Raw genomic sequence first — 25,070 nt, 5'->3', positions numbered from 1 at the left:
GTGAGTAATATAATGAGAGTCTACATTTTAAACTTCTCCTGATTAGATGTGGTGTACCCTTTTAAAGCTGTCACGTATCTTGGCAAAACTCAGTATAACCTCTGGAGGGACAAAATAGATAAGAATATCTACAGAAGTTGTAAATCAGAATTGCGTTGTACTGCTGCGTGTGAAATTTACATAGCAACTGTCCAGTATTATCTGCTCTTATTGTTAGATGTACAAAATATTACAATAAGCTGAATGTAAATAGGGTTAACAAATGTGCAAGACAACATAACTAAAATACTAGTTACTGCAAAAAACACTTTTTTTAAAACAGCTTACCTCATTCACTATGCTAATGCTAATGATGTAGCTCTTGGCTCACTTCATATACTCTAGGTGGCAATGGCAATATAATAGTGTACCAAGTTTTAAAGATGGCTAACCCAGATTAAAAATTTCTAACTATTGGACATTTACCTACCTACAGGCAGCCACTGCTGGCTCTGCTTTGTCCTCTCTTCCAGTTAAATAAGGGGCTCCATTTCTTTGCCTCTCATAGAATCATAGAATCATAGAATATCAGGGTTGGAAGGGACCCCAGAAGGTCATCTAGTCCAACCCCCTGCTCAAAGCAGGACCAATTCCCAGTTAAATCATCCCAGCCAGGGCTTTGTCAAGCCTGACCTTAAAAACCTCTAAGGAAGGAGATTCTACCACCTCCCTAGGTAACGCATTCCAGTGTTTCACCACCCTCTTAGTGAAAAAGTTTTTCCTAATATCCAATCTAAACCTCCCCCACTGCAACTTGAGACCATTACTCCTCGTTCTGTCATCTGCTACCATTGAGAACAGTCTAGAGCCATCCTCTTTGGAACCCCCTTTCAGGTAGTTGAAAGCAGCTATCAAATCCCCCCTCATTCTTCTCTTCTGCAGGCTAAACAATCCCAGCTCCCTCAGCCTCTCCTCATAACTCATGTGTTCCAGTCCCCTAATCATTTTTGTTGCCCTTCGCTGGACTCTCTCCAATTTATCCACATCCTTCTTGAAGTGTGGGGCCCAAAACTGGACACAATACTCCAGATGAGGCCTCACCAATGTCGAATAGAGGGGAACGATCACGTCCCTCGATCTGCTCGCTATGCCCCTACTTATACATCCCAAAATGCCATTGGCCTTCTTGGCAACAAGGGCACACTGCTGACTCATATCCAGCTTCTCGTCCACTGTCACCCCTAGGTCCTTTTCTGCAGAACTGCTGCCTAGCCATTCGGTCCCTAGTCTGTAGCTGTGCATTGGGTTCTTCCGTCCTAAGTGCAGGACCCTGCACTTATCCTTATTGAACCTCATCAGATTCCTTTTGGCCCAATCTTCCAATTGGTCTAGGTCCTTCTGTATCCTATCCCTCCCCTCCAGCGTATCTACCACTCCTCCCAGTTTAGTATCATCCGCAAATTTGCTGAGAGTGCAATCCACACCATCCTCCAGATCATTTATGAAGATATTGAATAAAACCGGCCCCAGGACCGACCCCTGGGGCACTCCACTTGATACCGGCTGCCAACTAGACATGGAGCCATTGATCACTACCCGTTGAGCCCGACAATTTAGCCAGCTTTCTACCCACCTTATGGTGCATTCATCCAGCCCATACTTCCTTAACTTGCTGACAAGAATACTATGGGAGACCGTGTCAAAAGCTTTGCTAAAGTCAAGAAACAATACATCCACTGCTTTCCCTTCATCCACAGAACCAGTAATCTCATCATAAAAGGCGATTAGATTAGTCAGGCATGACCTTCCCTTGGTGAATCCATGCTGGCTGTTCCTGATCACTTTCCTCTCATGCAAGTGCTTCAGGATTGATTCTTTGAGGACCTGCTCCATGATTTTTCCAGGGACTGAGGTGAGGCTGACTGGCCTGTAGTTCCCAGGATCTTCCTTCTTCCCTTTTTTAAAGATTGGCACTACATTAGCCTTTTTCCAGTCATCCGGGACTTCCCCGGTTCGCCACGAGTTTTCAAAGATAATGGCCAGTGGCTCTGCAATCACAGCCGCCAATTCCTTCAGCACTCTCGGATGCAACTCGTCCGGCCCCATGGACTTGTGCACGTCCAGCTTTTCTAAATAGTCCCTAACCGCCTCTATCTCCACAGAGGGCTGGCCATCTCTTCCGCATTTTGTGATGCCCAGCGCAGCAGTCTGGGAGCTGACCTTGTTAGTGAAAACAGAGGCAAAAAAAGCATTGAGTACATTAGCTTTTTCCACATCCTCTGTCACTAGGTTGCCTCCCTCATTCAGTAAGGGGCCCACACATTCCTTGGCTTTCTTCTTGTTGCCAACATACCTGAAGAAACCCTTCTTGTTACTCTTGACATCTCTGGCTAGCTGCAGCTCCAGGTGCGATTTGGCCCTCCTGATAACATTCCTACATGCCCGAGCAATATTTTTATACTCTTCCCTGGTCATATGTCCAACCTTCCACTTCTTGTAAGCTTCTTTTTTATGTTTAAGATCCGCTAGGATTTCACCATTAAGCCAAGTTGGTCGCCTGCCATATTTACTATTCTTTCGACTCATCGGGATGGTTTGTCCCTGTAACCTCAACAGGGATTCCTTGAAATACAGCCAGCTCTCCTGGACTCCTTTCCCCTTCAAGTTAGTCCCCCAGGGGATCCTGGCCATCCGTTCCCTGAGGGAGTCGAAGTCTGCTTTCCTGAAGTCCAGGGTCCGTATCCTGCTGCTTACCTTTGTTCCCTGCGTCAGGATCCTGAACTCAACCAACTCATGGTCACTGCCTCCCAGATTCCCATCCACTTTTGCTTCCCCCACTAATTCTACCCGGTTTGTGAGCAGCAGGTCAAGAAAAGCACCCCCCCTAGTCTGCTGCAGGAGAATCATTTTCCTGGCCCTCCCTAAAATTCTATGGCCAGCACTGGTCCTGTGATCGGAAATCAGATATATTGCACTTTTTGAATAGGCAGAAGTCTGCTTGCTATGCCTATAACTGAATGCTACATGGTTGTAACATGGTTTCTGATTCCAGATTGAATAGAGCAAATTGCTGACTTAAACTGTACTCTGGTCCCGTTTCAGTCATGGAAAACATTTTATATATATTTCCAAAAGAGCATCTTGATTTAAATAAGGTATCTTACTGAATTGCTCCTACGAAGGATGAAGGAGTAAATACCCAAGAGGAAACTAAAATCTTACCATGAAAAAGTCTGTAAAATCAGTGACATAAGAGTTTTTAATGTTAAATGTTTTTGTTTTTTAGTAGTGAAAGTTCTCCCTCAGTCAGTGATGAACCTAAATCCTAAAGCATCTGGGAACCTGACTGAACCGTAAAACTCAAACTCAATATGATGGGGACATAAGTGATCAGTTCATGAATGTTTTTTTTTTGTTTTTTTCTTTTTTTTTTTCTGGGCAGGTGAAGAGAGGAGGAAGGAAAGTTTATTTAAAACTTTAATTGCTTTTAACTTAATGTTCTGTAGGATTCTCTTTTTTAAAACTAGACAGTTAACCACTCAATAAGTAATACCTATTCCTTATATGAGACCATGTCCACTAGGAGACAACAGAAGGCAACAGTGTGTAGAGCTGTAGCCCGCAGACTAGATTTTTAGTTTGTTTTATAGGCCCATAGATAAAATAATTGTACTATCACTTGCTGAGGAGACTGACTTCCTAATAATAATAATAATAAAATTGGAGGTAGTGCTGACAGCTGAAACCATAGTACTACATCCCAGAAAATACTATAACTGTCATAACCATGCCTATCTGCAAGTCTTATCTTAAGAAGCAGTGTTTTATGGAGTGACTGGTGGCAAATCCACAGGAAAAGATTGTGGCTAAGTTTCCATTAAAAGCAGAATTTTCTGCTTTCTAAAATCCATCTCCACCCCTTCTCACGTTCCATTCCACCCCACCCCCCACAAAATCTGCCCACAAAGCTGTGCAAGTCAAGAGCTAGGATAGAATTTATGGGGAAAATTCCAAGTAATTTAAACAGCCTTTTGTGAGATGAAAGCACATTTTAAGTGGTTTTTTAATAGCTGGAAACTTTTTTGTGAGATCCTAGAGATAAAAATGACAATTGAGAGAAGACTTCATTTGACTAGTTTAGAGGAGATATAGTACATGGTACTGTAAAGGTCAATAATTCATGTCCTTTGGAACACCCATGGATCACTGGCAGTCCCTACTCAGCTGAACTGGTAGCTTCATTCACAACTTTGGCACAGCTCCCTGCCTGCTTCAAACCTACCAGGGTACATAGGTGCAGAAAGGGGTGCTTGTCTTGAAACTCTTGACAGGAGAATAGTTAACAGTTCAGCTGCCCAAGTTAACAGACTTTCTGTAATTCAGTTAAGTCCCTGTCTGATGTACCAGAGTTGGTTCAGCTGACTGGAGGAAGTGGTTGGAGGAAGGAGGGGAGGGGACAGATGCATAAGCAGTATTGGAGGTTACAGTCAAGGGGACCCTTTTGTAGTGTTCCTGGAACTCAGCTCTCTTAGCCCCAAGTCTTCAGTAACCTCCCTGCTGCAACTGTTGGTGGAGGTGGAGATTCTAAGCAAGATTAGAAGGCAATCATCCTCATCAAATTTGAGATGTGAAGGGCAATGGACCTTCTGAGGCCCTTATCAGAATTCCATAGAGCCCTGCAAATCCACGGATATCTGTGAAGGGCTCTATCCATTTAGACGCTACAAAATCACTAGAGCCTTTTGGATTCTTTTTTTTTTTTTTTTTAACATTAAAGCAAAGTAAATGTCTTCTCCCTTAGATTACATATTTAATTATTTACGTTAGGTGTTGAATACCCATATTCAGGAAAGATACAAAGAACATAGAGCATTGAGTGCATACATCCTTAACACTACGTCGTTTCTTTTTAGAATCTGTTCATATTCATAAAGTTTAAGCCATCTCTGGGATTCTGTGTTGGCCCTGGTAAGAATGGAAAAGCAATTTTGCAGCATTTGGTTGGCCTTGGAGAGTAACCATCAGTAATCTAGATGCTTGAAATTTCAGTGAACTTATATCTTTATGGACTTGAAATGCTCAGCGGAATTTCAAGTGGGGGCTAAGAGAACTTTCTGGGAGCAAAAATATGAAATTGGCAGTTAGTCAAGAATGCTGCTGCAGTTGCTGCTTCTTACTCCTGAGGGCATTCTGCGCCAAAAAAAAAATAAAAATTATGTGCACAATCTTTTAAAATTCTGCTAATTTTGTGTGTCAAATATCGAGGCTCCATCATGGCACTGGGGAGCACGGGCTACTGGCTGCACAGAGGTAGGAGATTACTGTGCAGTTCCCCCTGGGACACGGACTCAACAGTGAGGTTGCACCCAACACTGACACAGCACAAGGACTGGGCCTGCCCCAGAAACACCCCAGGCCCTCCCCTCCATGACAGGTGCACCAGGTGTGGACAGGCAGGATCAGCAAGGCAGGATCCAAGTGTGGAGGGGCTTAGTGTTGAGGGATCCAAGTGTGGGTTGAGGGGGTTCTGTGTGGGACAATCTGGGTGTGGGCAGCTCAATGGGGGATCCAGGTACAGGGGGGATTCTGGATGCACAAGGGCTTGTTGGGGGAAGGGGGTTCTGGGGGGTCTGAGTGTGGGTGGGTGAGGCTTGGCGGGAGGGTCTGGGGGGGTCTGGATGCACGGGGGTTGGGTGAATGGGGGAGCAGCACCCTGTACTAGGATCCCTCCCCTTGCAGCTGAGGGGCTATGGGTGCAGGAAGCTGGGTAGAGGGGGAGTTTGCAGAGCTTCCTTCAGCTGGGGGTGAAATCTGGGGGTGGGTCTGACCTGGCCCCAGATGCTATGCAAGGGAAGAGGAAATCCTGTCCTCCCCAGTCGAGCGAGGACTAGCAGCTGAGCCCGGCGCAGGGTAGGAGTCACCATCCAGGTCTTCCCTAGTCCCGCCTCCTGCCCCACAGTGATTTACCTCTCTCCCCGCTACCCTGAGCCCCTAAAACATACTGCTGGGGAGGGTCACATGACCACTCTTGTGGCTTCTCTTTGCTTCCCTGTCAGAAAGTCATTTTTATGGGGAGAAACAAAGAAATCTGCAGGGGACATAAATTCTGCACATATGCAGTGGCGCAGAATTCCCCCAGGAGTAACTTCTGATCAGTTCTTTACCAGTACTGACATTGGTTACGAGGGAGCATTCTCTTTCAGGCTTTGATCTACTAATGTAGTTGCACTGAAGTTCCTGGGGGCATGAAAATATAGAACAAACTTTACTATAATAGTTTTGTACTTACCTTTTTAGAAGTGCAAAAATGTTTTTCATGTGTTATGGAAGCATGGCCTTTTGGTTAAGGTATTTGAACTTTTGGTTTAATACATCAATATATCTTAAGATGGTGATATTCTACAAGTACAAGCATTTTCATGTGATATGAAAGTCAAATGTAATCAATAATTAAGTAATAAGTAATCTATCCAAGAGGCAAAACGTTTACAGTTCTTTAATGTGCAAAATAAAATACAAAAGAACCTACTGATATTTAGCATGAGATTTGTGAGTGATTCAGTATAAATCTGATAAGACTCGCATAAGGCTTATGGCACTGAGACACTTGTCTCCTGAAGTGCATGGTTTCTGTTCCCTTTCTGCATGGTTTCCGTAAGCCACATGCTTCTGCAAAAGTTAGGGGTGTCTGTTTCTCATAGTCGTAGCCCTTTAGAACTCCTGCATCAGTGGAAACACTCGACTGTGTTTCCATTCAGACTTTTTTCTCAAAAAAGTAGAAATTGATTTGCTCAGTTTGATTTATTACTTGCAGCAAAGTGAGGTGTATTTGGAAAATTTTGAGATTGCAGGTGACAGTGTTCTCAGACATTGCTGTCTCACTAATCATAGTGATTGGCTGCAGTCTATTACAGGCATGATTTTGACAGATTGGGTTCATTAAATGTTTTCACATCAGTTGTCTTTTTGTGATGGTTCAGGCCTGTCTGATATCTCCTAAAACACAAGCACTGATAAACCATCAGGAAGTTGCCAAGCTGAACCTGAGGGACAAAAGTAACATTTTCTGTGGGATTAGTGGTAGATAGGGCCAAGAACCCTTCCGAATTGTGTTAACCCTAAAACCTTTAAGGGTCAAAACTCACTAACTCTTGTTTAGTGTTTCTAGCCCCTCTGTTTGCAACTAGTTATGCAATTTGAAAACAGATTTAAGTGGCAAGAATTAGACTTTGTGGTGGGGGACATTTAAATGTATGCAAACTCCTTTCTGTCCATTACAAGAGTAAAAGATAGTTTGAGGGAGAATGCCAGTTTCTCCGGTACAAAACCAAAATGGTGGGTTACCAAAATCACTCCTTTTATTTCTTTAAAATACTGGTTATTTCCCATCAAAACTCTCATAGCTAGCAAAGCATAGCTGGCTAGGAATTACTAATCAGAATAGTAGATACAAATCCCACTGTTTTATGCCAGGCTCCTGAGAATGTTCTAAATTAGTATTTTGATTTGAAAAAGTTGTATCTAAGGGAAAAATAGAACTGTATTTGCCTATTTTAACAAAAGGCAATTGTGGTCTTATACTGTCCAATACCTAAACAATGGATAGTAATATAACTGATGTGAAGTTTTAAAGTAGGAGTGTGAAATGTTGACATTCTGAGGTGCAGAGCACACTTTGGGGGTCAACATACTTGGGTTCCCACAATGAATTAGCACTTTGTCATACCCATTTAGAAGGAAAATTGGGCTGCTGAAGTAATCCTCTTCTTTTGTGGCAAAGCAAGACCTTTCTGCCAGAGCGTGCACCTAACATTAACTGTGAGACTGCATTTTCAAATGAGTTTGAGACATGACCTGAGATATAATTTTAAAAATAACCTTCCGAGCAGTGATACTCAAACCTCAGTGGCTCAGGAGCAAAAATAGCTATCAGTGTTACGCAAAAGAGCCACAGTAGTGTGAATTCATTGTTTAATTTACTATAGTACTATATTTAAACAGTATGATGGGAAACATTTAGTGATTATTTTCATATAGAATATAAATACTAAAATACTTGGTCAGTCATTTTGCTGTGAGAATAATTATATATTCTCACAGCAAAATGATAAAATACTACCGGGTCAACTACAGTCAGTTAATAACATAGTAAAAGCATCCTAATTGGTTGTTAATTAAATCAGTGTTTTAATATTATGAGCTACAAAGAGCCACAGGAGACACATTAAAGAGCCACTTGAGGCTCACGAGCCTCAGTCTGGGTATCACTACAACAGAGGGTAATTTTTTTTGTACTTCGCCTTTGCCAAGACGTGTGCGGTAAATTCTCAAGATTTGCATATAAATAAAGTTACACTAGTCGTGACATGCACACTTACGAACTCCCTGGCAAGGAAGTTTGGTCTCCCTAATGCTGTTTCTGACTACTTCGACCTATATTTAACAAAAAACCTCTTGTTTTTGGAGGCATAAAAGTTGGCTAATAGCCAATAGGTTTACTTCTCAAAGCTTAGTTTCAAATCCTTGTTGGGTCTCAACTGAAAATTAGTCTGGCCTTTTCCTTCGATGTGGGCATGTGGCTGAATCCCAGTTTCTCAAAGATCTTTCTACTCCAAAAAGTCTTAGGGCTCAAATAATGACAGCTTTGTACGGTTGAAGTGCCTTGGCAATAATGTATGGATAAGCCTTACACAGTTTCTTGAGTTAATCTTGGTTCAGACCATCTCCGAAAATCCCTTACTTGTGAGCCCTAAACTTGCCCACATGTGGTGTGGTTTTTTTTAAAGCCCTGTTTCTTCAATTGCATGGAATTAGGGTTATACTGAAATACTGTAAATCACCCATGTAATTTCTGTTGAATGCAGAAAGATATTTGATGCAGAAGTAATGTGTGAGTTCAGATCGGAAAATTAAAGGAAAAAATGGACTAAACTGTAGCTCACGAAAGCTTATGCTCAAATAAATTGGTTAGTCTCTAAGGTGCCACTAGTACTCCTTTTCTTTTTGCGAATACAGACTAACACGGCTGCTACTCTGAAACCTAAAACTATACTGCAGTTGTTTGGGGAATCAGAACTTGGGCAAAAAAATTGAGGAGAAAAAACAGGGCAGTTTTTGTTTTGATTTTTTTTTTAAATCAATGGGGAATTAGGAAGCACAATCTGTTAAATGTTTCAGACCTCTGAGCTACTAAAATACAATTAGGGATTGTGGTAGGCACAGTATACGTGTCATGAAAACACTGTGCCTTCCCCAAAAAAGTCTAAGGATGAAATGAGACAGGATTAAATACAGAAAATTCCTCAAGACTTGTTAGACAGTACCTGTTTTTTCTTCCCCACTCCACTTAATCTAACCAGAGGAAAAGATAATTTGTCTGAGGGACTATAACAGCTTCTTCTGAGATTTTAAGTGGTTGATTTTCTTCAGTGCTACTCCATTATTTAACCAGAAGGTGAGGAAGTATCCTCAGACCTTGGGAGTTCCAGCAGATCACGTTTGATGCATTTCATGTAATCTGTCTTGAGACTCCGTACCAAAGTGAGTCTCATGGGGCAACATGTTCTGTTGCTGCCAAGTTAAATCTTTTTTTTAATAGAACTGCCATTTAGATTATTACTTAAAAAAAAAAAAATCTTTTTCTCAACAATGTATATTTTTAAAATTAAGGGACATACTTTAAATCTAATGGCTTTTCATAGAGCTCTTAAAGAATTCGCAGGTCTGTAATTGTTCTAGATGACTACTAAGGTTACAAAGCAGTTAATAAATGCCAAACAATATTAGTGCTCTAAATAAAAGTTTCCTTCAGTTAATAAATCACTCTCTGCACTCCAACTCAGAGAGAGTGTGGAAGGAGTATAGCTTTGCAAGTCTGCCTTTCAGCTTGAGGACAGCTCCAGTAGGTAACTCTTGTAGCATCACAGAACACAGCATTGCCCAGATTCCTTTGTCTTTTATGTTCCTGGTATTTACATGTGATTTAGACATGAAAGAAGCCTTGGTAAGAATAACCATTAACATAAGAACGGCCATACTGGGTCAAACCAGAGGTCCATCTAGTCCAGTATCCTGTCTTCTGACAGTGGCCAGTGCCAGGTGCCCCAGAGGGAATGAACAGAACAGGTATTCCCAGCTTCTGGTAAACAGAGGCTAGGGTCACCATTCTTGCCCATCCTGGCTAATAACCATTGATAGACCTATCCTCCGTGAATTTATCTAGTTCTTTTTTAACCCAGTTATGGTCTTGGCCTTCACAATATCCTCTGGCAAGGAGTTCCACAGATTGACTGTGCGTTGTCTGAAGAAATACTTCCTTTTATTTATTTTAAACAATTAAGGTTTTTGATATAGCTTCTTTCATCCAACTGGATCCTGAACTTTATTTTGTCATTTAAAATTTGATTCATGATGAGGCAGTGGTTTTCCCCAGAAGGAGAAGTCCCAACTCTTGGGGCTTACATTGACCTAATTGTCTGTGTACACACTACAGCTTTGCTCCTGCTGATTGCAAGTGCCCTACTACAGTGACATAGTACCTCCACCAGAGGCATAGGGCTTATGTTGGTGCAGTTAGGATGACAGTGTCCACGTAGACACTGTGTTACTTACACTGACTCTTGGCTGTCATTCTTGTCAATTTAACGGCTCTGTGCTGCAGCCGTGAAAGCCAGGCTATCACCAGGGTGGGTGGGTGGCTCCAGCTAGAGCCTGGCTGCCCACAGGCTCCCCATCCCACTCCATGCTGCCAGCCAGGCTGCTGCCTGGAGGCTCCCCCGGGGATCTGTGCTGCTGTGCATGGAGGCTCACTGTGGGGAGCCCTGATACTGCCCCCCCTGATACTGCCCCCCCACCCCGCTCTCAGCTCCCCACAGCCATGCTCCCGGTGGGGAGTTCTGCATCCAGAGTCCAGACAGATCCCAAGCAGCTGCCGGGCTACCGTCAGGGAGCTGAGTGGGAGCAGCCCCCTTCACTGCCCCTCTTAAGTCGTTGGAAGAAAATCTTGACTGAATCAAATCTCCGTCTGTTGAGCAGAGAGAGAACATCTGTAATTGGTACAGAAGATCTGAAGGAGAAGACTAACAGAAACTTTGCTGTTTTGTAGTTCCTTTTGGTTAATCTCTAATGTATTCTAGCATTTCAGTTGGGTTTAGTGTGCAGGTGTTGGTGGCTTGTGGTAGACAGAAAGTCAGGCTAGATGATCTGGTGGTCCTTCTAGCCTAAAACTCTGAGTCCGCTTGTTCACCTATAACACCTTGTTTTCAGTCTGGAAAGCAAATTAATGCATTCAGAATCCACTTTACTGTTGGAAGCAAATGGCATCCTTTGTGCTCTTTCCATTGTAATAATACTTTTATGCCCACGTACAAAACTAAATGTTTCTGCCCTGAAAACTTATTTTATTGTCTTTTACACTACCTAGGTGCTACATAGTTAGAAACAAGAGCTCAGGACTGGGTCTGGTCTGTAACTTAAAAATTTGGTTTCTTTGCCAAAACTTCTAACCTTCCTGTTCTGAAGAGCATTTAACTGTTTGTTTGAAATCTAAAGCAAAATTGATTCAGAACATTATATGTGCAGGAAACATTTTAGTCAATGTCACTGTCAATGTAGATAGCCATAAAAGCAAACTGCTAAATCTTGCCCAGATGAATTGTGACAAAACTCTCAAATGTATGTAATGAATTGATAGTATTCCAATTCGTACTCAAGTGTAATTTGGTATGGCATCATGAGAATCCTGAAAGTTTACTGCCCTTGAACATATTTAAAAATTCCCTCTTAAACATGCATATGTGCTACCATTTCTGCGCCTAATGCTTCCTTCCAACACGCAAACAGAATGGCTGCAGTCTTGGTAACTGTACTCTTTTTGGGTACAACTACACTGCACTAAAAGACCCATAGCATAACTGCCCTGGGTCAGCTGATTCTGGCTTGCGGGACTTAGGCTTCAGGGCTATAAAATTGCAGTATAGACATTTTGGGCTTTGGGCTGGATCCCACACTATGAGATCCTTCGCCCTCGCAAGGTCTCAGAGCCTGATCTGCAGTCCGAGCCCAAGCATCTACACTGCAAATTTTAGCAGTGAGCCCAAGTCAGCTGACCCAGGCTCTGAGACTCTCTGCCATGTGTTGTTTTTTTCACAGTGTAGACATACCCTTTGTTCCTGTACCCAATAGTGCTTTCCCATGTGCTGGGGGCAGCAAAGGCATTATCTTCAGCTGTTGTGCATTGAGTACAAAACAGATTAATCTCTCCTGCAAGCAGCCCTCTCCATAGTCACGGCAGAAAAGTAACACAAACAATAGGAATGGAGACTGAAGATGCTACTGAGTCTGGAAGTACACTAGTCCCTCCCAGTCAGTGTGGAGGCATATTAAAATGGTATGGGAACATTTCCATTTTTGCTGACTATGCTCTGTCTTCTCTGTGTATAGAAAATTTCAGTCTCTAGTCCCATCAGTAAGAGTACTTGTAGAAGAGTGTCAGTCTTTATTAGAAAAAGGTATTCTCTGAGGGATTTATTTTGCACTTTTCATAACTTGTGTTTTTCAAGTTGTCATAACTTGAAATGCCATCAAATCATATTCAGTTCAAATTTAATTAGCCTTAAAATAAAATGTTTGTTTTCATATTTGTACTTCCAGAAACTCCAACCTAGATTTGTCTAAGACAGTACACTTTTCAGGTGACAAAGTTCATGTAGATTTGTAGGGATTCATATTATAAACTCCACAAAGGATTCAGGTAGTCCTACAGAACCTTTCAGATACTATCCAGTCCTGAAAACTTCACTGTCGGAATCTAATTCTGTCTGTTGACTACACTTTACTTTGCTCCGGTTTTATTGTTCTACGTAAATATAATTAGTTTTGGTACAGAAGTGCAGTTGCTTTGTAAAGTATAAAGGACAAGTGCATTTGGTCTTACTATTGCTTTAACGACTCCATTCTTGTTTTATTCTTACATTTAATAGGCACATTTTCCAGCTGTTGTACAATTAAGGGGCTCATGGTGTTAAAAACAGTATTATCTTTCAATGCCACCTGCTGCCGTTTCCTCAAAGTGGAGCTGAACTACAGCAATACCCTTAGTTGTTGAATATTGTAACTTTGGAGTAAAATTACTCCTTATCTACTAATTACTTCCACTGCTAAAACCAGACTATATACAGAGCCTGGATAGTGTAAAGAATCTTAGCACTTTACTGACTTCCAAAATGTATGTGTATTTTTGAAGATTTGTCATGTTCATCTTCCCTAGAAGTGTGTTCTTGGCTTGATTGAGGTGGTGTGAAGTATTTGCTGAACGGCAAATTACTATGAACTTCCTCAGTCCAATATCTTGGAAAAGCGTGTCATAAGTGTTTTCAAAAAGCAATCCATTTGGCTCTCAGCTTTTGCAGCATGTCTGTCCCCATGTGTTGGAAAGTAGCAGAATGTATGCAGACCTTGCCTTAATTACCATTTGGGCTTGACACCAGGAAAATCAGTTTCTCTAACTTATAATTCAGTGCATCTCACTACATTGGGCACACCTAAACTTTTACCATTCTGAGTGTTTCTGGTGGCGTTCCCCAGTAGTGACACAACTTTCACTAGACCTAGAATCTTTCAAAATGACATTAACTTTGCCCATTGTGTTGGCACCTAGCCCAGTGGGGTCTCTGGGTGCTACAAGATAAAGATAACTTCTTATAGGCTGGGTTAACATGAGTAAATATGGGGGAAGCTTCATTTCTTGGAAGACAGGATTAGGAAGGTAAATAGATCAGCGGGCTGAAAACAGAATGTTTGTGCTAAGGGACACATCAGAGCTAAGATAAAGAAAGAAAACACCCAGTGGGACAATCAGGTAATGATTGAAATAAGTTGGGAACATAAAGATGAGGTAAAGGGTAAATTATATATGGACAGTGTTGTGGACAGAGCATGCTGTTTAGGGATTGGTTTCTGTGAAGTAACCAAGCCAATCCCATAACATGTAATACAATGTATAGTACATGCAATGTAATGTGTAAGTGTGTATATAAAAAGAGATTTGCTGTGTAATTTTGGGTGTGTGGTACACCCTACAGCCACCCCCTATGCTTGAGTCTGATCAACTCAGCGTTACAGTGCTGTATGCCAAATAAACTAACTTGAGTTGTGGAACTGGAGTCCAACCGAGTTCATGGGGATCTGAGTGGAAGAGGTCTTTGGGGAACCCCAAAACTTCTGTGGTACACAGTAGATGCATTTTGTTGCCCTAAGGGGCATGTGGTGCACATCTTTGGGTGGCACAAGCACACTGATCTTACAGATGCTTTCTTTGGTTAATGCTGCTAGCATGTTAGAGTAGAAAGGTGAGGAATGAATGTCTTTCTCAAAGAGGAAAGAGTGAAGTAGACCAAAGGGCAGAAAAGCTGGTTTAACACTTTTAATCTGTTCACTTCAGATGGGGAAATAAATGAAAACTGTAGAATCACCTTGCCCACACTTTGAAAATGCCTTGTGGTTTTGAAAATTGAAAACTTGGGTTTTTTAGGCATTTTGACCTAAACTTATGACTGTTTGTTTTTTGCATTGTGCAGAAATGCACGACTGGTCTCTCCACTTGAAGGAAAGATTCCTTTCTTATAAACCAGAGCACTTATTTTGAGGAAACTTAGTCCTTTTGTTAGACTGTAATATCATAGGTAAAATGTAGTGGGTTTTATCCTACATGTGATTAAACAGTTTTATAACTCACACTTTAGATAAACTTATCTAGGTTAGCTTTTTTGTAGTATTGAAGTAGTGTACTATAGCAAATGCAAAATTAATTTTACTAAATTATGCTTATATTTACTAACAGTTTTAATAACTTGTTTAGAATTTATAATAAACACTGATCAGATTCTCTCAATCATTTGAACACACCAGTATTTTTTTTTTTTTAATAGGCCAATAGGGATATCTCTGGTTAATCCTTTACCTAATTAACAGTCAGCTTGCAAGCTCTTACAGCATGTCATCTTGGGAACATAATAATCAGGGTTCAGACTCAGGCAGAACAGAATGTCTTAATGGCACTAAAAGATGACCTTATAGCCATGGACGTAGGCAGAATTTCCATGCTCATACTGCTCGACCTCTGACAGAGTAAACACCAAGGTATTGCTAACCCAGCTACCTGATGTAGCACAGCACTGCAGTGGCTCCAGTAGTTCCTCTCCCAGGAGAACTAAGTGACGAAGGGTAACTGCTTCAAATGCACTTACTTGAGGAGTCCCAGAGGGATTCATGCCATCCCCCATTGTTTAATATCACATGGGAGATGCCACATACTCAGCTGCCAGCAACATGACATGACACTCAAGTGTGCTTCATTCACCACTCATGCAGCCCCTGCCACAGCTAAGATGTCACAGGGCCTACTAGGGATCACTGTTTGGATGAAAAGTAGCTGGTTCAAGTTGCACTAAGGCAACAGCATTATTGCTGGTTAGATGGGAAGAATTATCTGAAGAACTAGCAAATATAGTCCCCACCTTCCATTTAAGGCATGCAGCATCATTGATCAAACTGGTGCAAAATGTCATAGAGGACCCAGACGTCTCACTAAGCTTTCATGACCAGGTGGTGTTGGTGATTTAAAAAAAATAAAACAAAGCCTTTCAACTCCAGCTCACTAGGAAATTTGTACAGCTCAGAGGAAGGGGCCTGCCCATGCTGTTACAGTACTCCAATTACAATTGGTAGGGAAAGTTTACATTGAATATATGGACATTGCTTTAAAAATGAAGTACAAGAATGTACAAATGTTAACTGTGCTGCCTGTCCTGCAGACATAGTGAGTGTTGTCCAAATACTAAACCTCAAACTCAGGTTCCACCATATGTAGTTTGCTGAAGGTTACATAGCAATTTAGTGTCAGAATCTGAGTTAGAACTCAAGTTCTTGGCCCCTATCCTCAGGGTAAACCTTTTGAACAGTTCCTCGTCTACTGGAAATAAGTATTGAATTTCCAAAGGAGACCAATTAATCTAGCACTCATTTCTCTATTTGGGATTTTGCATCAAGTTGGTGATACTGGAAATAGGGCTAATAAGTGCCTTTTTAGGAGAAATCCTACATTGTAGACCACTAAGTAATATGTGAGCAGTTATCTCCCTATCTTGAGATTAGACTTGGGTTTGTTTTGGGTTATGTTTTTTTTTTTTTTTTTGAGGGGGGGGGGAGAAGAGAAGTTACCATTTAGTGGGGTAGTTTAAAGAAACATTTACATTGAAGGCCTTCAGGAGTTTGCTTTCAAGTGCAGTATGTTCCTAATTCTTAATCATGTAAGTGTGGGCTTGTGTGAAACTTATAACATGGTTTCATTTTAGCAAGAGCCTTATTTTATGTTCTCACTTAGAGATATTTATATCCTTGGTATGAGATTGATTTAAATCAATTTTGCAAAAAGTCAACCTAATTTGAAATTGTGTGCTATTGCAGTTTTAGATTAAAATATATGAGCTAAATTGAAAATGCTGTTTAAAATGCTACCAGTCTTAAGTGAGAGTATTTTATATGAATTTCACAAACCTGCTGAATGTAAAACAAAACAAAAACAAACTATTAACACGTGTTTACAATGATTCTATTCAATTGAGGGTTACCAGGAAAAAATGTACGCTCAAAATTAAATTACTTTAGCGAGAACTATGAAGTATAGAGATGTAATACACTAAAGTTGAAATTTGTGTAAATTGCAATCAAATATATCAACAGAACAATACTAGTGTTGTAATGCAACATTTTCAACTATAATTTGAGAGCAAGAATAAGAGTCTCATTATCCAATTTTACAATTACGGTAGGGTGACCATATGTCCCATTTTGGCTGGGATGGTCCCTTTTTTTTTTTTTTAAGCCCTGTCCCAGCTATCCTGACTTTATTGGCAAAAGTGGGCATTTGTCTCATCTGCTCTTGCCAACTTGAGTAGCTGGCAAGAGCAAAAGGGACAAATGCCCACTTTTGTCAAAAAAAAAAAAGTGGGATGTGGTGCGGAGGTGCATGCAGGGGGTGAGCGGAGATGCCAGACCTACACAGGATGGGGAGGCAGAGCTTTGGTGTGTGTGTGGAGGGGGTGGGGGGGCAGAAGAGGGGTTCCAGTGCATGGGTGGCAGGTTAGGGTTCGAGTGACCAGCAACAGTCTCACCGGGCGGGAGTGAAGTGGTAGAAATATGTACATAGAGTTCATAATCTTACATAGAATTAATAATCATACAGATTCCCAAATTATCACAGGTAGCCTAACGACAAAGGATGTTAACGGGGCCCTGGGACTTGTCTCTATTGGTATTGATGAATATTAAGTGTGAAATTTAATTTTAGGTTTTATGTATGGATTTAGTCTACTAAAAAAGAGGAACAACTAAATGTTTCCAAGTGCATAATAGCTTCTCTATGATACAGCTAAAGCAATTATTCTGTATTCTTCTACACTTTTCTTCCATCAGTATAGTCTTAGTATTAAATTTTAAAAAGTATATTCTTTAAATTTAAGGATGAGGGTAGTAAATAGAATTAAAGATGGAAAAGTTCTGGTAGTCTCTGAAATCCTTTTATTTCCAGAGTAATTCTATTCACTGAGCATACTTCCTGGCGCCTTGTCCAATCTAACCTTGTTACTACCAATGGGTCTTCCTCCTCTTCCCAGGGAGTCTTTTGCACAGTCTCATACTTCATTTTTAGGCAGTGTCTTTCCTGAATAGCTTTTCCTTTCATCCCATTAGTTCTTTTACTCCACCTCCACTTCCTTTTGTATTTCCACCATTAATCTGCACACTTACTATGTCCTCTTAGTATTTTAGCTAAGCTACCCATAATTTGTCCTTCGTCTCCACTTTCATGCGCAATGTGACTACACAAAATGCAAAGTAAGTATAATTAACCGCACAAGGTGCAAGGCAATGGAGATGGGTCCATTACACTTCTAACTTTTCTGTTATCTCTACTTCCAGATCTGATATTTTTGTTCTCTTTTGAGCTTCCTCTAATATCTTTTTGGTCCTAGTGTCTCTAGATGTACACACTATTGCAAGTGTAGTTGAACCTGATATGTAAAGAAAAGGTGCTGTTGCTTTCCTTCTTGGAAAGATGTTGCTTTTGGTTATTCCATTTTATTCTACTAATTTTATGGCTTCACACTTTTAGAATGCCATTTTAAAAAGTCTATAAACAAACATATCTTCCATACTTCTTAACCTCATCCCCCCCCCACCTCCTTCACCACCAAACTATAGAGTGATCACCTACTGCCATGACATGACATAAGGGAAGGAAAATTGGACAATTTTGTAAAGAAAAGGGGTGGGGGGGGGGAGTGAGACGAGTAAGTAACATTGAATTGCAATGTGGAACAGCCTATTCATATTCCTGTAGTTTAGGACTGACCAGATGAAAACTCTGTAGTGTGCTAGGTTTGGGTCTTGTACATCAAAACCATTTAGTGCCGTTCATTATCTTTGTTTCCATTTCCTAGAATATTGTGGAAGGCTGGGTAGTAAAGCCACTATCATCCAAATTTCAGTACTTAATTTTACGTTATTTAAATAGTAAGCTGCACTGGGTCTTGTAAAATTCATTTGGCCATCATTAATGACCTAATATATCGAAATTAGGACAACGTTTGGTGAGCAGGCTATTGAGAATTTTGATGTGATGGTGGACGGTATTATTCCTTACTAACTTTTGTCATGTTTAATTGATTCCCCCTCATTGTGTCTTAGTAGGCTTTTTTGAAGTTATTTGTATTGTTTTTGAGAATATAGGAGAACATTACTAATTTATAGAAATGGGGGAACTATAGTGACTTATTGAACTTTGCATCATAGCAAGTATGTGAACAAATAAAAAAACCCACTATTTTTCATCCAGTTTCTGATATCTAATGGGCTATGCTAATAAATAGTATGTACTATAATTCATAAAATAGTTTTAATGTGACCTTTCTGCAGCACTCTGTACCATTCAAAGTGGAGTGGCAACCATTTTTGTGTATTAGCTCAACTTCAAAACCAAAAGATTGAATATATTTAGCTATGAAACTAAGTAGCTTGTGGTTTCTGAGAAATATACAGCATGTAAAGGAAATTTGTGAGCAATTTAGTGAGTTCAAAATAGTTCTCCAGTGTGAGTAATGACTAGTGTGCCAGAACCCCTTCACAAGAAACTGCCGATATACCAAGATGCAAACTCCTTTATTAAGTGACACATCTTCTCATGTTTTTACAGGGTGCTGATAAGTCTGTGAAAGGCCCAGATGGACTAACTGCCTTTGAAGCCACTGACAACCAGGCAATCAAAGCTCTTCTTCAGTGATGGATGGACTGATATAACTAATGTCTTTTCTGTGGCCTCACACTGCTGCCTGTCTGTCACTCTTTGTATCTTCCAGCTTCTTCAGCTAAATACTTTGGGGGGAGGGAATTCTCAATGAATCAAACTAACTAGGGGTCTCGATCAAAACGATAATCTGTTTGGAGAGAATGGAAATCTGTATAATCAGTGTCCTTCAGGGTTTGTTTCATGCACAATCTTTTTTCCATTTCTAGTGAAAACAAACTTCTTCTGCAGGAGGGAGAAAGAACATGCACTTAATTGGGTTGTAGGCCTCCCTGATTAGTTCTATTAAGTTTTGTGTTGAAAGATCAATTTAGACAAAAGTACTGTATTAAGTACTCTAAAACGCTAACTAAGAGGCAGTAGTCCAATGTTGTTAGTGTCGGCCATGATATAAAATGTAGTAATTGAGGCAGTTGGGTTGCTTATCTCTTGATAGCTATATCCTTCTGCTTTAAAGCATATGTTGAAATACTGAAGACTTCTGATACTAGTTAAAGGAGCTATCTTCACCTTGACTAATCAGATGCCACACTAACCTTTTTGGACTCCTTGTAAATCAGGAAAGACCGGTTTAGGCAAGACCTTCTTATATTAAGAACTCTGTAATCCCAAAGGCCTGCCAAGGTACCTTGGGAAGATTGAACTTCAGGATTTCCCTCCCCCACCCCCAATGTGTTCTAGTCCAGAACTGACCAATCTGACTTACAATATTTTGGGGTCTGATAAGAAATGTCACTGCAATTTACCCTTTTGGATTATCAGTTGGAATTTCCTCATTTACCATGTCAATGTAAACGATATAGGCACATATGGTGAAAGCTCCAGGCCCTCTGGTACCCAAGAAGAATTTCTCTGCTACCTTAAGTGATTTAAATTTAGTGCTGCTGGTAATTATTTAGATGTTCTCACTAGAAACTAATATCAAAATGTTTTTTGCTATAGTTCCAAAAAAAATAGTTCTGTGAAGAGCTTTTCTATATTCTACTGTCAGGAAAAGGAAGACTTAAATACAGTTTCACTGAAATCTGTAACTACCACAAGAGGAAAGGTAAGATTTTTTTTTTTTTAGTGAATTTCCTACTATTCCTCATCAACTGTCTGAAAAGGCACTCTTTTAATGTCATGACTTCATTGAGAGCAACGGGCTTCTTCTGAAGCTCCTGCTATGTTCCTACAGCACATATGATCCTGCAAATATATTTAAATTTCATCTGGAAGTTAATGTACTAGTAAATATTACAGCAGTAGAACTGATAACTAATTGAAGCAGATTTAAGATTGTAACAAGGGATTCCCACCCAATTCCTCCCACGAAAGTCTGAGCTTTTGATTTTCATCTTTAGTTTGCATTAGACACATACCAGCTCACCCAAACAATTCACAGTACCTTTTTTTTTAAAGGCATACATTATATAAAAGAATATATTTACCTTTGGGATGTCAGTATATGCTGCTTTCAGGTATTATGGTAACATGCAAAAAATGTGCATCATGTTTAATGCAGAGTATGTTTAAACAAAACAAGGAAATCTTATTTTGATTTCCCGTGTCTGGAATTGAGGTGATGTCAGGAGGGTGAGCAATACAATATTTGGGGATTGCCATCCAGATAAATATATACTAAGACATTTTGGGGACATATTTTAACCATGTTGCATAAAATTGAATGTACTTCAATTATAAACAACCCTGTATTTAGAATGTAAAATGATAACAAACTGAGTTATACATATTTAGCATCCCCACAGGATAAAAAAAATCAGGAATACAGTCATTCTGGCCAATGAGAAACTGTAGTGAGCCATTATTGATGGGTTTCTTGGATTTATGGGAGGTATGGATGGCAAAGAAGAGTGGAAAGATTAGAAATGTTTTAAAAACTGTAATCAATCACTGAGTAACTGATAAATGAATGAGCACACTTGACTAGCTGTTCTTTATTAAGCCTTTTAAAATAAAGAACTCTGTAATCTATCTCTAATCAATGCTGGACTATCATCTCATTACGATAGTGTAGACTCTTAATACAAATTCTGACTTTCTGTAAGATATCACTGAAGTAATTATTTCTATATTGGCATAAACTAGTCTCTACTTATGCTATTAAAATACTAGTCCAAATTGCAGTTTTCTGAAATCTTTTTTTTTAAATTTCAAGTTTGTAGCGAGTAGTGTCAACAAATTGTGTATCTGGCCATAACATTACCTCGTATTGTCCTTTTCTCTTTGCCTTGGCCTCCCCGTATTGTCCTTTTCTCTTTGCCTTGGCCTCCCCGCATTGCGCCCCCCCCCCCCACCTCCGATCAAGTGATCATAATTGTAGTACTGGATCATTTGAACCTTCTTTGTATTAGTTCTTCTGGTGATACAGTAGAGGCTATTTAGCCTTAATTTCCTGCAATTATGAAAACACTTGAATTTTTCTTGACCTATTTCATGTGGAAAAAAAAACTGCAAACACTCTCTAACAAGACAAGTGTGTGTTTAATTTGACTATAATATGAATCCAAGCCACTTTTGCCAGAATAGATAAAGGATGATACTTAAATGTATGTTTTTACTAAAGAAGAAAAACTTGTTTGCTTTTTGCACTACATGAAGGGTTGTCATTTTTGTCCACGTTTTAAGAAATATTAAACACTTTTGTCCATGCACAAAACAGAAATATTATAGGTTTGCTCATTCACTTCCTTTTCATCACATTTATGTGAGAAATTGCCTGGCTACCTGTTTCTAACTAGCCCTTCGATGGGTGAAATTGTCAAACTGTAAATTCTTTTACACACAGGAAACTGTAGAATAGTCAAACACAAAGGCTTAGATATCATGTCAAAGCCAACTGGAAGTGCATACTTTTGGAAATCCACTTAATTTTTATTGCTCTCCCTTTCAGTTTGCGTTGAATGTTTTAGAACTAAAATGCATCTTGGTTTTTACATCTTCTGCTCCTCTTCCTTATTTAAAATAAATGCTTGAGACTTAAATGGAGCTTCCTCCTCCTTTAATACAATATTCAATGCATTAATTTGTCTGTAGAAGAGGCTGGTAAGAGTGGAGTGTCCTAGTTCAAGCAATTGCAGTGTTGCATGCAAAATTTCAAAATGAACTGTCTTAATTATATTTTGTAAATGAAGAAACAATCATATCTTTCTACGTAGTGATGGAAGAAAATTAATGCTTTGTGCATTTTGATATTTGACTTCCTCTTTTCACCAATGTAGTTATTTTGACACAGTTGGGTTTATCGTTATCATAGTTCATGGACATCAGAATGCTCAATGATACTGTATTTTTAAGTTTGTTGCAAGAATGAATGAATGAAATAAACTTGAATTGTGCTACAGAAGAATCTGCAGCTTTATTTCCCTACACGCTCTTCCTAGGTGTATTTTTTGTTAATCTCTACTCATACCTACATAGCTGTTTAGCTCTAGTAGTTCAGTTTAACTGGCACTGTGCAGAGTAACTTCAGCTATATTAATACAAATGTGGACAAATCTGAAGGTTGGTTTACATGAATGCTGTAAATCGATCTAAGTTATACTAGTTGATGTAACTTAGGTCTTTTTACAGTGGTGTCTACGCCACATTCTGTCAATGGAAGACACTCTCCCATCAACACAGCTGCCGCCTCTCGAGGATGTGGAGTACAGACATCCACAGGAGAGCGCTCTCCCATCAGCTTAGCATCTTCACCAGACCCGCTAAATCAACACCACTATATTGATCACAGCAGTGCCAATTTAACTGCTAGTGTAGACATGGCCTGAGAAACCAGTTTTGTTCTTGAGTGGCCACTAGTCTTAAAATTCGCTACGTTATGATTTACAGCACACACATGCTGTCTCTTCTCCTACCCCTCACCTTTCTCTCCCCAAACCACCACCTCATAACCACCCCCACCCCATCCAGAAAAAAAAAATTGGGACTGAATGAGCATGGAGACTTGCATGGAGACTTTCACTGGTCAATAAACAATTCGTCATATTGAGATTTGCTGCTTTAACAGAATGCTTGCATTTGCACTGGCTTCATCTTATTTGCCTGAAATGCAGATAGACTCCACTTCATGTTTTGTGACCACTCAGACCTTCAGAGATTAAAAGGAATATTAATAAATACAGGAAACCAGAGACTGATATGGAAACAAAGTGCAAGTGTACTTTCCAAACTACAGCAGACCCTAGCTAGAGCACAGATTCGCATATAGCACGGTCGCTGTGATGGATCCCAAATTTAAATATTTAAATTGGGATCCATGGTAACGCAGTCCCTGCTATAACGCAGTTAACGCGGTACCACACATGGATCCCGAATGCTGCGTTCTAGCGCTGGTCCGGTGTATATCAATGCCCACTTTGAAAGAAATGTTTTATTAATCCTTTGCTCCCAGAGCCTGTACTTTCCCTGTTAGATAGTAATGCATGGTGCTAAAGGCTTGCTGTCCCTAAAATCAGTTTACTGTAATTGCCTTCTAGAGTTGATTAAAAGGACCTTGGAGAAAAACAAACTTTTCCTGACTCTGTGCCTCAGTTGTCCTTCAAAAGTAATGCAGTTCCTTCCTTCCTCAACTTTGCTGTCCAGAACAGTTGAGTGAAGAGCTTATTTACAGTAGTAGGTATAGCTGGAGTGTATGTAGATGTTGTATATAACTTCACATTTTGTATTGATTTCTATATCTATATAAGAAAGCACAGATAACACAAATTTTAATAGTTAATACTATTCCTTGTAGCAGGAGAAATCTAGGTCTCATTTAAATTTTGTCCAAAACAAATTCAGTTTTTAAATGCATGTACAGTATTTTAAAAAATAATTTACGGTACAGAGTAGTCGTTTTTATAATGAAATGGAATATTGTTATAAAAATTATAAGGGACAAACTAGGATTCCAAAATGAGAAGCTTCACTTAAAGACTTGGGTTTTTTCCTGTAGTTTTCAATTTTGAAATCATTAACTTATCTGCTAATGCTGTATGTACAGCCTGCTTCTTAAAAAGTGGTAAATACATGTGGGAAACATTCACCACACATTAGCATTCCAAAGCAGTTCAAATGGTGCCACTGCCAGTGACCATTCATAATTGTATGGGTATGTTTTCAGTCATTTGACATTCAGATGTTTATAAGATAACTTGCAGAAACTTAACCCACGTCAGCCTTTCTTCACCTGGCTGAGGAAGACAGAAGCTCATTTTCTGAATAAACATACATGTGTTATCCTCTTTGGATGTACTCCAAAGTGTATTTTTATGCTGGTAACTAATATCTTGAAAGGGCCCTGTTACTGGAAGTTAATTTTAACAAATAGTGCCAGTCAACCCAAAGTGCTTTTCTACTCTACACCAGCAAAATACAGCCACCTTTGGGGAGGACAGCAGCCAAGTTACTGGCCCACATTTTTTGGCAGGGTTTCTCAACCTTTTTCTTTGAGGCCCCCCCCCAACATGCTATTTAAAAACTCCATGGCCCAGCTGTGCCACAATTATATACAGAAAAATAGAAGTCAGGGCCAGTGTTAGGGGGTAGCAAGTAGGGCAATTTCCTGGGGCCTCATGCCACAGGGGCCCCGTGAAGCTACATTGCTCAGGTTTCAGCTGCAGCCCTGGACGTTTCAGCTCCATGCGATACAGTTTTAGCTTTCTGCCCTGGGCCCCAGTGAGTCTAACACTGGCCCTGCTTGGCAGCCCCCCTGAAACATGCTCATGCCCCCCTGCCCCTCCCCATCGGC

General features: G+C 40.1%; 1 protein-coding gene across 1 annotated transcript in view; it reads left to right on the top strand.

Moving 5' to 3' along the window:
- The window catches only part of MTPN (myotrophin), a 55,444-nt gene extending 34,225 nt beyond the window's left edge, over positions 1 to 21,219 (top strand). The window contains exon 4 of the mRNA XM_073322063.1: positions 19,229 to 21,219. Within this exon, the coding sequence (XP_073178164.1) occupies positions 19,229 to 19,315 (87 nt within the window). The 3' untranslated portion in view covers positions 19,316 to 21,219. The remainder of the gene's footprint in view (positions 1 to 19,228) is intronic.
- The last annotated feature ends 3,851 nt before the right edge of the window (positions 21,220 to 25,070 follow it).

Source organism: Lepidochelys kempii, chromosome 1, assembly GCF_965140265.1.
Source record: "Lepidochelys kempii isolate rLepKem1 chromosome 1, rLepKem1.hap2, whole genome shotgun sequence".
NCBI classification, from domain to species: Eukaryota; Metazoa; Chordata; order Testudines; family Cheloniidae; genus Lepidochelys; species Lepidochelys kempii.
This window is presented reverse-complemented; position numbering and strand designations above follow the sequence as displayed.